Source organism: Pyrgilauda ruficollis, unplaced genomic scaffold, assembly GCF_017590135.1.
Source record: "Pyrgilauda ruficollis isolate IOZ18807 unplaced genomic scaffold, ASM1759013v1 scaffold10, whole genome shotgun sequence".
NCBI lineage: Eukaryota > Metazoa > Chordata > Aves > Passeriformes > Passeridae > Pyrgilauda > Pyrgilauda ruficollis.
In genome coordinates, this window is record NW_024508101.1 from 7,150,895 (window position 1) to 7,165,072 (window position 14,178).

Genomic DNA, 14,178 nt, shown 5'->3' on the forward strand with positions numbered 1-14,178 from the left:
GAGCCCAAAGCATAAAGTTCATTTGACATATAGTGGTCTGGTCAGTCCCTGACACTGCCAGGAGGGCAAGGCTGTTTGGAGGAGTAACTAAACATTTCCTTTCTGATCTCTTGTCTCTGTCCCTTACCTGTAGCATCTTCTATTGCAGCTCTGTTTCCTCTCCTGTTGCTTGCAGGATAACCTCCCCGCCATGGGCTTGTGTTCTCTCCCTCTTTCCCCATTTCAGATGGACACAGCCTTGATTCCTTCAGTTCCATTGGGTGCTACCACTCTGTCTTCTGGTACCAGTGGTTAAGAAATTTGTGGTAATAAATACTCAGACTCTTCATAACTATTTAAACAAGGCACAAAAGTGCCAAACTGCATGGGTGGCACCAAGGAGGAAGGTGTTGATGGCAGTTTGTCTCTTTTGTGTCAGTGAAGCCTTGCCGCCAAAAACGGAGGCTTTGCGCACGTATGGAGAAAAAGCAGCTCTGCTGGGAGCGCTTCCACTGCTACTTGGCTTGTGTAAGCCCTGGAGAGAAGGGGAAAGGAGCAATAACTTCCTTGTCATTTGGGTGGAATAATCCCTCGCACCTTCTGTGTCTGTGTAACTGCAAGGGTTATACAGGAGTGAAGTGATTTGTTTGGGTGTAGTGGGTGCGAGCAGTTCCTTTGTGTCATTCCTAGACCTGAGTCTCAAGTCTCCAGCACCTGCCCTGCTGGGTGGACTTGGCTCAGCCCCTCGGGGAAGAGTTACGGCATGGCAGAGCAAGGGCGTGTGCTCCTCCAGCACCGATCTGTGCATGAAGAGGGGTTAGTTTTCCCTTCCGAATGAATCGCAGTCCTCTCTGTACACTGCCCACCCTTCTCATAGACACCCTTTGAGATGAGCAGCAGAAGAGCAGAATACTGATTAGATGTAAATTACATGGCAGAGACTCGTTACTTGCCTAATTTTAAATCCTGAGATATGCAGTGTGAAAATGATGGCAGAATATGGCCCTGAGCTTGGATGGAAATGGTCCACAGCATCACAAGCGAGGAAAATGCTTCGTAAAGGCAGCAGTAATGCCAGTGGCAGTGGTAAGCAAAAGCAATTAAGCTATTTAGGGTAAAGTTCTCTGTGACTGGTTGGGAAAGAAAATGTACATCCATTTCAGATGTTGTGTTTCCTAAGCTGCTGTATCAGCTGCTTGAGCACAGCACACAAATTTCAGCCAGTTTGCCAATTAGACCCTCATGCAAAAGCTGGGATTTTTGATAGCTGGCAGAGCTTGTATTAATTCTTTGCAAGGTCTGATGTGCTGTACTGGCAATAACACCATGGTTGGTTATGGTGGGTTTGCTGGCTTTGCAATAGGAAATTTCTTACAATGATTTTTAAGGGCAAGTGAATTAATTACACTGAGATTTCAGACTGAATCTGTTCATCTCTTATCATAACCCCATTTCAGTGCTCTGGCAGCATATGGGAAGTAACACTCCATGGTACCTGGATGACATGTCTGCTGAGTAGCTTGAAGCAGTTTTCAGCTGATTGTGTCTGATGGTGTTTGCAGAATGTTGTTGGAACCAGATCAACTCTCTAGAGATTAAAACCAGTTGCAGTGTCTGCGCCTGGATCTATTGTTCTAGTGACAGACTCCCTAAACTCAGCATAATTTAGACTAATAGTGACAGTCCTTGCTTTTAGCAAAACTCAGCTGATTTGGGATAAAATGAAATGAAGAGTTCAGTAACTCTGAATATCACCCAGAAATTGAAAATAATTCAGCAGAATTGCAATGCGGTACACGAGCACTCCTAGACTGTGGTCTTCAAGCTGAGGTGAATGACCCATAGGTAGTCCCCATAATCATAGGAAATAATGTTTTCTCTTAGACCCTTTCTGAGAACTAGGCATAGATGGTGATTCTTGTAAAATCTGGAGTGTGATGATACATACAAAATATCTGGAAACTGCTGGTTAAACTGATGCCACAGCTAGTTACACCTGGCTGCAGTAGGTCCTGCATACTCACTGGATGAATTCCCACCACACAGCCCTGCCCAGGAGAGCACACACATCTCCTGCTTGAAGAGAGAAGCTGGGACAACTGTTTTGTGCTGTTTTTTAGAGCTGAATGGATATGCTGAGATGTGAAAACTGCTTTTTTTTTTTTTTTTTTCTTAAAGCTAGATCATTTCCTCTGCTCATTTGTGTCAGGAAAGGGCTTGGGAGGCAATGTACAGCTGCAACCAGAGGACAAGAGTCTCCCATCAAAGTGGAAAGCTGTATTACAGCTGGCAGTATCTTTGCACGGTTTCTCTCCCTTGGGACAAAATGCATGCTGTTAATTTAGAAAAGGTCCATTAAAGAATTTAACCCAAGTAGGGTGGTGTTGTGTCAACAGTAAAAAAGGGGGAGCAAATGACTGAGCTCAGAGTGTGAGGCATGACAATTAACAGGTTTGAGCAGGATCCTGGGGAAAGCAGTGCTCGCTACAGCAGGAGTCTCTGGTGGAGAAACCAGGACAAAGTCAGGACTGGTTAATGCATATCTGCTGTATTTATTAATCAGTTGGATTATATAGCTGGTGACAGAATATGGTCAAGTGCCAAGAAAGTCAGATTTAATTTAGCAGCCTGGGAATAGTGAACTTCGGCATTTGTCTCCTGCTGTCTGCTTCCCCTTTCCTGAATTTCTTTGTCTTTTCCCCCAGCTTTTTTTTTTCCCTTATGTTCTTTTGTCTCAAATTATTTCTCAAAGTGTTTTCCCCTTTTTTGTAATGAACCAGCCAGGGGTGCCTTGGATTAATTCCCTTCTTTTACTTTCTCTCAGTTCGGCTTCCTTAGATGCTCCTTTTCTGGCTGTCATCGAGTCCCTGGATGAAATCCCAGCTGCTTTGAGAGTTTGTCCCTCACTGGGCAGAGATTTCTCCTCTGTCTTCCTTCAGTTTCCTCTCTGTATCTGTGTTTTTTCCAATTACTCAAACCATTCATCTTGCCCATCCCATCTGCTCGCTCGCTCTCATACTCAGCTATGGTTCAGAGTGAAATCAGCAGGCTGTAAGATTAATTTCTGCTATTAACTGTTTCACTTGTCTGGCCACTTCTGAGTTTTACAGAAAGCAGGCTCTGTAAAGCACAATATTTTGGAGGACTGATGAAAGGCAAGTGCAATCTTCTCTTGACCCTACAGTGTTGTTCTGCAGCAAAGCACAACTGTGACATACTGAGCTTTCTAGAATCTCATTTTCTTGGGCTTAGCTTTACCACTGCTTGTAAATGGAAGAAGCCACATTGCACTGGTGGCCATTGCACCAACTCCTCTCTGACTCCAAGCAGTAAATGCTTCAGACAGCAGGACAGGGCACACAGTCCTGCCAGTCCTTGAAGTCAGTAGCTTGAGTTGTTTAGGTACAGGCACTCTCCATGGCACAGTTGGCACCTCTTCCAGAGGCCGTCATTAGCTTTGTCCTCTCTCCAGCCTGATCTGTGGCTTGCTCCTGCCAGCAAGCTCAATTCCTGAGCTTGGGCTTCTGAGCTCTGTGAGTAGAGAAGAAGTAGGACGTGAACCTGGATGAGCCCTGGCTCACTGCCTGTTATAGACCCACCTGCAGGTTTCTCTTGAAGGTCTCTTCTAATAACAAGGAAACCCTGTGCATTCCAACAGAAGAGATCAGTTTGCTTTGCCTCTGTACCAGGATGACTCGACCAGAGCCTACTGTCTACACCTGTCATTTATAACCTTTAACATGAGAAATACCAGCTCTGAAATGCCTTTTTCCCTACACTGCCACTGTTGCTATGGTTGTCTTATTGATAGGGAAGAATAATATTTTCCGGGTCTAAAGAGGAGTGGAATCACTTGTATATGAAGAAGAGCCCAAAATTCAGACCTCATGTTCAGGGTCAGAGAACAACAACTAAACTATTGAATGAATTACCTGTTGCTATAAACCATACAGGAAAAGCAAAAAAAGCATTAGTAGTATTAAGGTTTTCAATAAATGTCAGCATAGGTTACCACTGACATTTCAGGAATTGCATTTATCATGCAGTCCATGAAGTTCAGGCTATCTAACACAGAGAAATCAAATCCTTACCGTTCAGACGAGATCTCTAGGGTTTTTCCATAAATAAAGCACATTCCAGAGTTTCTCCAGGAGATGGCAGCAACATACTGCAAGTACGACTGAATGAACACCACGGGAGCCCGAATGTTGCGCCGAGGGGCACTGGGTTATTTTTAGATTCCTTCGTGTTAATCTTTTTAGTTTTTGTGTTGCCCATACGATGGTAGGCATGCAAAGTTCAGAACAGGGAATATGCACTGGTGTGCTCCTGCTATTGGTCTGCTACTTGTCAATCTTCCGTCAGTGCTGGTAGTTTTAAGGAGGATGCAAGATGCTTAAAGCATCGCTTTTAGTCTTACTCCCACAAATGTGTTAATGATAGAGTTTATTCTTAGGTGGCTTTTGGAGCTGTTCCTGGAGGAAGGCTCGGTGCAGGCAGGGCTGCTGGAGCAGGCTGGCAGCAAGCAGAAGCCCATAGAGGGCAGCAGTAAACCAAGTGGTGTCTGGGCGACGCTGTGCCAATAGACGGGTCCGCCGACTTCAATAAATTACATTTTATTAGTGAGAGATGCCACTAAAATAAGTGCTGCGTGTATCTTTGTAGCCGAGCAATTTGGCTGGAGTTTGAAGGCAAAAACCCCCAGCCCAGCCATGCTCCCATCTTTCAGGATCTCTTCCCAACTTCCAAAAAATGACAAGCACAATTCATTGCCACCCACCAGAGTTTTAAAGTTTCCTCCAGAGGTCAAGAAAATGTCCAGACGAATAAAATTACGTCAGGCGTCCAGGATGTGACACAACCTTAACAAAGTCATTTGAAATCATTTGACAGTAAATTTCCCTGTGAGTTCCTCGCCTGGGGCATGGAGAATCCTCTGCTCTCCTGGCTGGATGAGCTCCTTGCCGAGCATCCAGAGCAGGCACGGGGCCTTGATGCGGCCTGATGGGCTCCTAAAGGCGATTCGGGAGCCTGGCAGAGCCCCCGCAGCTGAGTCGGCTTCCGTCAAGAGCTTGACATTGAATGGATCGTGTCATGCAGATGGTACCTCAGAGGAGTGAGAGCTGCCATTTACAGCACTGATGACAACAACTGCCGAGATCAGTGGCATCTTAAGATTGCTTTAATATGACTGGCACCTAGCAATTTAGCTCACATTGTTTGTGACAGGGTGTCACTCTTGCACTTGTCTGGGGATGAATGATAGAGGGTTTTAAGCCGTGGAGCTTCCTCTTTTGGAGGAAATTAAACCGCTGTATGTATTGATGCAGAGAATAAGGTGTGTGCTGCAGGAGGGTGTGCTAAGAGAGGGGTTTGCAAAAGCCTGGTAAGAAGTTTAGTCTGTCTCTAATGGGTAATGAGCATCCAAATTACCCCTCCATCCCCCATCCCTACAAACACTCTGTAAGCACTTTGGATTGCCTTGTGGTGGTCACCCGGTGCCATCTTAGGTTTGTGATTTTCCTCAGGTTAGTCAATATACATTTGCTATGTGCAGCTACCGGGAGAAAAAAGCAGAACCTCAAGAGCTGCTGCAGCTCGACGGATACACTGTGGACTACACCGACCCGCAGCCAGGTACGGGCTCCCAAAGGGACTCCTCTCTCCTGCCCTCCCTGCCTGCAGCTGAACTCTGATCAGCATTGTTCTAAATATGTGTGGTTTTATAGTGATCATTAGCTATGCATGACTTTACTATAAATAGATCTAAGGGACTGAGCTAGGAGTTGCACCAGAGGAGGGAAAGACTCATCTCTTCTGGGGAGCCTAAGTGAATTAAGACACTTAAATCCCAGTGAAATTTATTGTGAGCTGAATGCTCAAGTTGAGTAATGATCTAACCTGTGCCTTCAGATTGTATTCCCTAAATAAAAGGCTAGCAGCTATCCTTGTCTTTGTTGTGGAAGCATTTTCGCCTGCCCCATTCTCTCTAGGGTGGATGTCAGTGCATGGAAGGGGCAAGGACAGAAAACCCTGGTACCTGGAGGCACCTGTTGGTGCCTCCCTTATTCAAGTGGATGAGCACAATTTTTCTTTTATTTCAGTGGGACAACATGCTGAGCATGGTGATCCTCACCATGCCCTGGGTAATGGTATCCCCAGAGGAGATGAGAAAAGATACAGTAGGTTGTTGTCAAGCCCTTTATTCCCTTTATTCCCTTAATTTTCATATCAGAGGATGGGTGCCAAATCAGGGCAAAGATAGAAATAAGAATATCACCCAAGGACCTTTTTTTGCAGTGTGAGCACTGATGCTTTCAGTCTAATGGGCAACCTCCCACTCAAACCCCATTTTTAATTGGGCTCCAGTGGTGTCCACATGGGACTAGCACAGATGGAGCTGTAGGTGAGAGAAGCAATTAATCCAAGTGTGTTGGGGCATGTTTTAGTAATTGGTTACCTGGGGACCTGTGGGCTGTGTTGCAGGTGAGTTTGGTGCAGGGGAGGGGACTGAGCTGGGAGCAGCATGGGACTGGGTGAAGAGACACCCGAGCAGTGGTGGGGTGGGAAACTGGGGGAGATCTCCTAGCTGGCCTCAAAGTCTGTGAAACTGCATTGTCACTTCCTTTCCTGCCAGGTTTGGACGGTGGCAGAACATTCTTCAACGCTGTGAAGGAAGGAGACACGGTGATTTTTGCGAGTGATGATGAGCAGGACCGTATCCTGTGGGTCCAAGCCATGTACCGAGCCACTGGCCAGTCTCACAAACCTGTGCCACCTACCCAAGTGCAAAAGCTAAATGCTAAAGGAGGAAATGTACCCCAGATAGATGCTCCAATCTCTCAATTTTGTAAGTAAATAAGTTCTCCTAGACAGCCAAAGTCTTTGATGGAAAGATTTTCTGCGCTGATGTAAATCAATATTCACACACATGTTTCTGATTTCAAAACAAAATGTTTTTTCATTATCATAAAGCTTCTTTTTACATCAGTAGATCCAGAAGCAGTTAACCTGTGTGTTTGACAGAACCAAACCCAAGAAACAAAATTCCTTGGGGAACTTGTCAATGGGTATTTTAAAGTGCAATACTTGATGGAGGAGAGAGACTGGGATCTGAGAGCCTGAGACCCACCTTGCCTTCCACAGACACGTGTTTTACCCCCACACAATAAATTGCACACCCAGATCAGAGCAATTCATTAGCACCATTAGCTGTCTGTCAAATGCATCATGTGCTCAAAACTACAGGTGCAAATCTTGCAAGTATGAAATGCACACACAAAAAGAGGTCTCCTGTTGAATATTCAACTGTAGGAAAACATATGGTATTTTTAACAGGTTGCTTTGCAGGCCAGTTAGATGTGAATTTAAAGCAATCATCTTTTAAGCTGTAGCTATGCTGCATGTCCTATGCAGTTACACACATTTTCTTCATCTGAAATTTAGAGCAATTTCTTTTCTCTTGCAGATGTAATTTGATTATAAACCACACAAATGCCTCTTGGCTTATTTTTCTTGAAGGTCTCAATCATCTGCAGCCCCTTTATTATGTAACATACAGCAGTTCTTGCTTGTTTCAGCAAAATTTAAGAATTATTATCATTAAATATAAGTAAAATAAGGAAAAGTGGTAAATATTAAAGAATTCTTCTGATTAAAATAGATTTCAACTTTTTAAAATAGTCTCTGTAAAGTAGTTATGGAGTATATTGTTGTAAGGAACTCAGAAAATCTGAACTTTCCTTATCAATAGCATTTGACCATCTTTTGTATTTCTTTAACTTTATAACAGTATTTATAGAAAGTAACAGTACAAGGCATACAGCTCTATGACCAGTGCTACAGCAGAAAACCTCTGCTTGCTGCTTTTTTATTTTTTTGTGTTTTCCACATGCTTGTGTGTTTTGGCCTCCCTTCTGCCTTGCATTGCAGTTGCTACAAGTGAATTGTAGTGTGATGCAGTGTGGTAACCTATAGTCAGTGTTTTCATTTCAGTGATCCTCATCCTCTTCATTGCAGTCACTGACTTTGGGAGTGCAAGGTGTTGTCCCACTAGGGATGGGAAGGAAGGACACCTCTCAGAGAGTCTCCCCAAAATGGGATGTGGGAATTGGCCTCTTACAAGTGGGACATTTACTGGCTGTGATAAGCCTCTACACCTGGCTGAGTCGTGTCAGCCTAAGAGCATTCCCAGGGATTTATGTCCCTCTGCCCAGAATGTTTAATCAAAGAGTTCTCAGAAGTAGCAGGCACAGGTCCTTCTACTGCTGTTTTTTCACATACTAAAACCCTTCAAAGCATTGCAAGGGGGAGCAACAGAGGGATTCTGCCTGTGGCTCCCTCTCCTAACAAGTGATGCTGAAGGCTGCTCTTAGTTGTGGGGATGGTGCCCAGAGGATGCACTCCTGTCCATCCCAGCATGATCCCTGCAGAGTAGGATGAGAACAGAGAACATCAGACTGAGGAAACACCTTTCCTTCCACTCTTCTCCCATCCCTGCAGACATCAAGCTTGGAGAATTTTTCTGCTGGGTAAATTCCTGATATTTACAGAGTTTTCAGTTCATTAGACCAATATGAAGGGTCAGGTGAGATGTTGCTTTCCAAGACACATCATAGCAGCTGTAACAAAATCTGCCAGGATTTTGAGGAGGAAAGGAATTGCCCAGGGCTGTGAACACTTGGGTGTATGATTTGCTTGCACAGCCAAGCCCTGTATTTGTAGGAGAGCTGAACCTCTCTGCTTAGGGTACCTGGGGTGGAGAAGAGCATTGTCCTAAGGCTTGTCCTAATCCTTGCCACAGATCAGGGAAGTCAGTGACTGGGCCCAGGAGTCAACTCTGCATCTACACAGCCCAGCATGTCCATCAGAGCCTTGTGCTGCTTGTGGTCCTCCAGATTCTCAGCCTGACTGTGCTCAGAGCTATAGACATGCCACAGGCTTGACCTTGTTTTTGCATCTCGCTCACTTGCCAGGAGGCAGGGCTCCCTTATCCTTGCTTCTGGTGAAAACAGCCAAGATTTCACCCCCTGGGCCCTCCAGAGCATTCGAGGGAGTCAGGATCTGACCTCAGTTTCTCTCACTTGTTCTGATGCCAATACCAGCTCCAAATCTGGATCATTTTGCTTTTTATAACACCACCACCCTCTTTCCATCCACAATGTATTTTTCTGTAAGTTGCACTGCGTCAGTCTCCCCTTTTTGCTGCAAGAACTCGGAAACCCTCTTGGATGTGTTGTGCCAAAGCCTGGGAGAGAGAGACTAGTTGGCTCATCAGTCCACCAGTGTGACGGCTTACTACTTGAGCATCTTCTGGGCTAGTTTGTTTTGTCCTTGGTTTTCCTTCCTCCTCCCCCTTTTGATCTAGATCCCTCTGACAGGTCTTTGTGCACATCCTACAAGAGGAGGAGGGCAACGTGCCATAATACACCTTCATCTCAACAGGAAAGGCTGCTCATTTTTCTTATTTCAACATGTATACATGGCAGTGCTCATTGCAAAAGTCATAGGGCATAGCAGTTAAATGATCTGAAGCAACAGTGAATCATGCATGCCACATATGGGGAGTCCCAAATGCACAAATACATATCTCAGCTCCTTCAGTCTTGAAATCCGAACATACCAAGTATTGCATTTTTAAAAAGGTCTAGGTTTGTTATTGGCTTTGTATTTGGCTTGGGTGTTGTGGTTTGGGGTTTGGGTTTTGTTTTGTTTTTTTTTGCCTGCGGAAAGGTAAGGACTTCTGTGAGACATTTTATTCTTGTACGTTTATCTCTATACCTGTCATATTTTTATTTTCTTTGTGCTTATTAGAGGCTATGGTGAATGAGGATGTGCAAAGAAGTAAATGTTAAGCCATTTGACGAGTAACTGTTGTTACAGCTTCCATGTCGTAGCAGTCCGAGACGGCTCATGCGCATGCATGCACACGCACAGAAAATCCAGCCCTCCGCGCCCGGCCTGGAGCTGTCTGTTGCACAGAAACTTGGGAAGCACATATCTTGCTGTTTGGGAAGCTTGGGAGAAACAAAATTCCATTTGGCTCCCGCCTCTTTTGACTCAGTAAATGTAAAGTTTGAGCAGCACTCAAATTCTCATCCACAGTTCAATGGCAGCACTTGACTTAGAAGTAAACAGACAGCTCCAAACCAGGGTGGAGTTTATTTTATTTGCAATTTAAGTACTGAAAAAATAGATCCTGCTATTCATTAATTTTTGTATGACTTACAATTCCTTTTATGTGGGTGAACAATACCTGTTAGAGTGAAAAGTTTTGCTTTTTTTGTTTTGCTGCAATTTCAAAGAAAAACTCCATTTACACAAAGCTGTGCTTTTCTCCAGTGTTCGCATTATAAAAGAAAAAAACCCAAACTGTTCTTGTTTACTGTTGAAATCATTCACAGTATTATAGTCAATAATGCTGCCAATACATATTACACCTTTTGGCAATATTTAAGCTTCATAAAAGTGGTCACTTGTCTGAAAGCACCAATCTTTGTTCTGTGTTAGTGATGTATCAAAGAAAATTCCCAAACGTGCTCAACATTCTTTTTTTTTTTCTTGAAGCCCTTTTTTTTCACATGAAAGATTGGTCTGTACTTGTTTTACGTATCATTTGTGGTTATATTTAGTTTTTAATGTCTGTTTATATTTAATAACTGTTAATCACACCATATACAATGAGTTGGTTGTTTTCAGAATTTGTGATGATTTGTTCCCCCATAATAAGTAGCAAGGTTTATTGAGCTGCTTGAGAAATTTTCAGCTATAAGTGGTTTTCTTTTTGGTTGGTTTGATTTTCTTTAAGTTTCTTTTTCATTCTTTGCTTGAACCCAAATATTTAGCTGCTAGGTTAGGGCTCCTGTCTGCTTTCCTGAGCCTTGTTGCTAGTCTTTATGTTATTCTGGTTTGTTCCTTCTTACCCTGCTAACTTCTAGCTGGACTCAAGGGTAAGTGCTTCCCTGTAGCTAGCACAGCTCAGATAATCAGACTAGATTATCTGACATATGCAATGTGCTTTTTTTTTTCTCTTAAATCTTTCTCATGTTTAGATTTTGTAGTACAAACTTTCCATGTTATTTTCCTGAATTGAGATTTGAAATGTAAGTTTCCATACTGAAATTGGGATGCATGTGATGTTTGCATAATTGCCTTCTCTCCCTGGCTTTCACATTGGCATCAAGTGATCCTCTTAGTAAAGCCAATCATTAACATTTCTATTTTTCATTCCAAGATGTAAATAGTAATTAACATCACAATAAAACTGTAAATAATACCTTCTTTTGTTTCATGGAAATTACATCTAGTTGACTGCTTCCTGCCTGAAAACAGATCATTTTGCACTCTGACAATATCCTTTCTCTCCGTGCCGATGATTAGCTTGGTGCAGCGCACCAGAGTGCAGGGCTAACCATGGACTCCTCAAAGCACAGAAAGGTAGGGCAGGAGACCCCAAGACACCCAAAGAAGGTGCAGGACTCCAGAGGAGGCCCCTAGAAACCCCTCCACACATGCCCTGTGAAAAGAGCCCTGAATCATCGAGGTTTGATTAGTTCCTCTCCCGTTAACTCGGCAGGGAATGATTTCAGCAGCAAGTGGCAGCTCTCTGGGTCACCCTGCATTTGGAGAGGCTGGCCTGCTCCGACTTAAATGCATTTTTCATGGAGGGGTGCTGCTGTTGCCCCAAATTATCATAAATTATTGTTTTAGCATGGGTCTCAGTCACCAATCAAAGCCGTGCTAGTCAAAAAATAAGCCAGGGGAATTGCTATTTTACTTTTTCCTGCTGGTATACCGACTTTGCAAAAGATAGAAGCCCAGACCTGTGCTGTAAGAGAGCTTCTCCTTAGTTTGTTCAGTCCTAAACACACCCAGTACAAATCCTTTATTGGTGTTAAAATCTTCTGTAATATCTGGTGACTGCCTGCTTTCCTTAGGAGGGAATAGCATCAGTGGGTCATGAGAGCTGGCAAATATGTATCCGGAGTATCTGAATGCAATTATGAGAAGGAACAGGCGGTGTCATCCCTCTTGGCCATCAACAAGACTCCTTTTTTCCTTCCTCTTCCTTTTATTTCTTTTTTCTTCTTTTTTCCTATGTGTGAATATGTGCGTGTGTGTACAAATATCCCCCTGGGTAGCAGGCAGAATTCCTTCTCAGCAGACACTTTCTTTTTTCTTTCTTTATTTTGTTTTCTAAATGTTTGGATTTCCAAAGAGAATTCTTATCAGACTTTACTGCAACAAAAAAACCAACCCACAAAAGTTTAATTTCAATGAAATACAGATTTTTGCCACTTTGAAAGAAAGAAAGAAAGAGTGAATGAATGAATGAATGAATGAACCTGAGTTTGGCAACATTACATGTATTTGCACTACAATGCATCGCTATCTTATTAGATTATTAGTTTTGTGCTTTAATTGCTTTACTTTTTTAGATAGTTAAAGATATCATGAGAACGCTGCTGTGTCTTCTGTATTGTCAACTTGCAGATGCTTCATTGCAAGAATGCAGAATTAAAATGTTAAATCAGTCTCACATAACCTGCATGAATTTAAAACTAGCCTGTAAATCTCTTCTACATGCTTTAAGAAGCCTGGAACTCTAACTTATGAAATACAAATTCACAGGTTTCTGCAGCTATCCAATTCAAAATATTTTTAAGTAGTTACAAAGATGCTGTGAAATAATGTTTTATATTATAAATAGCTGTTCTAAAACTGTGTTTTTAACTTGCCACACAAGGAATTATGTAAGTGCATACTACAAATTCTTATTCATCTAACTGCCAATCCTTAGACAACTTAGATTGCAATTCAGTGCCTGGTGTGTCTGGTGATTTACAGGAGCATTCATAACAATTTATTAAAATTCTAACTGAAGCAGAAAAGAATTTTTTTGCAGCAGGGAAAAAGCCATAAGCCACAGGAATAAACAGCCCGTTATATTTAAAACTGTCTTCTAACATGCAATAATATGAAGGGGAGAAGAAAGAGCTCTTGGCTCTGCAGCTGAGATGTGAATTGGGGCTCCTGCAGTGGCCACAGCTCTGCAAGGAGCAGGTTTAGGGAGCAGGTTTGGGGAGGATGTTTGAGGAGCAGGTTTGGGGAACAGGTTTGAGGAGGAGGTTTGGGGAGAAGGTTTAGGGAGCAGGTTTGAGGAGGAGGTTTGGGGAGCAGGTTTGGGGAGCCCTGAGCACACACACATCACTTCTCAGAGGCAGCAATGCCACAGTGCACAGCGAGGAGGGGATGTGGGAAGTCACCAGCTAACACTGCCAGCAGCTCACTCACAATCCACCTGGCGTTTTAACCCAGGTACAGGGATTCAGTGTTTCCCCTTCCAGAACATCAGTATTTGCTAGTGAAGCCTCTTGCTCCACACAGGCAAACAAAATGGGGTTTTCAGGCTCTTCCTTGGGTGTTTCTTTCACAAGTCACAGCCCAAACGTGTCCGTGAGCAGGAGGGGACCCCACTGCCCCTCAGGGCAGGCAGTGGGTTCCAGTGGGCACTCCATGAGCCACCTGCCGTGGTGCATTGCTGGCCAGGCTGGAAAAGTTCTCCCACTTTGCCCAGCCAGGCCAGCAAAGACTTTTCTAGAAATATCTGTAAATGAATAGCTGCCATCAATCATTGTCATTCCTTTATTTCATGTCTCTGATGAGGTTGACTAGTGTCATTGTTTGTTACTGTCCAAACCACATCTTCATTCTTGTAATGTCAAGCAGATATGACAAGCACACATTTTCCAGATGAGTAAGATACAAAGTCACCTTTTAATTTACAGTTGTTTGGGTTTTTGTTTGTTTGGTGGATTTTTATTTTCTTGCAACAGGGAAATGTGTTGTAAAATTTACTAGATTTTCAGTTGCCTTTGGTACTAAAACAAAGTCACTCATTAATGAAACGAAACAAATCTGGAGTAAGAAATTCTTACAATAAAATGGCTACCTAAAGCCTTTTATAACAAGAATTCTTTTATGGAGCTTGTCCCCCGCTATTAACTTCACTGCTCTCAAAGCAGAATCTGCCAAAATTATTGCTGGAGCAAAAGAAATGCAGAGAGCAGGGAAATACATTTAAGAAAAAAAAAATGAGGGATTTGACTGGTTTGTCTCTTCCTTTTTAAATAACAGATAGATAAAGAGAAATACAGCCCTCAGAGAACAGAACAGTGGGACAGTCCTTTGGTTTTCATG

General features: G+C 43.2%; 1 protein-coding gene across 6 annotated transcripts in view; it reads left to right on the forward strand.

Annotated features, from left to right (window-relative positions):
* CADPS (calcium dependent secretion activator) overlaps positions 1-14,178 on the forward strand; it is a 204,619-nt gene that overhangs the window by 100,921 nt on the left and 89,520 nt on the right. For all 6 annotated transcript variants that reach the window (XM_041465232.1, XM_041465224.1, XM_041465241.1 and 3 more), the window contains exons 10-11: positions 5,508-5,616; positions 6,617-6,829. In XM_041465232.1, coding sequence (XP_041321166.1) covers positions 5,508-5,616; positions 6,617-6,829 — 322 coding nt within the window. The remainder of the gene's footprint in view (positions 1-5,507; positions 5,617-6,616; positions 6,830-14,178) is intronic.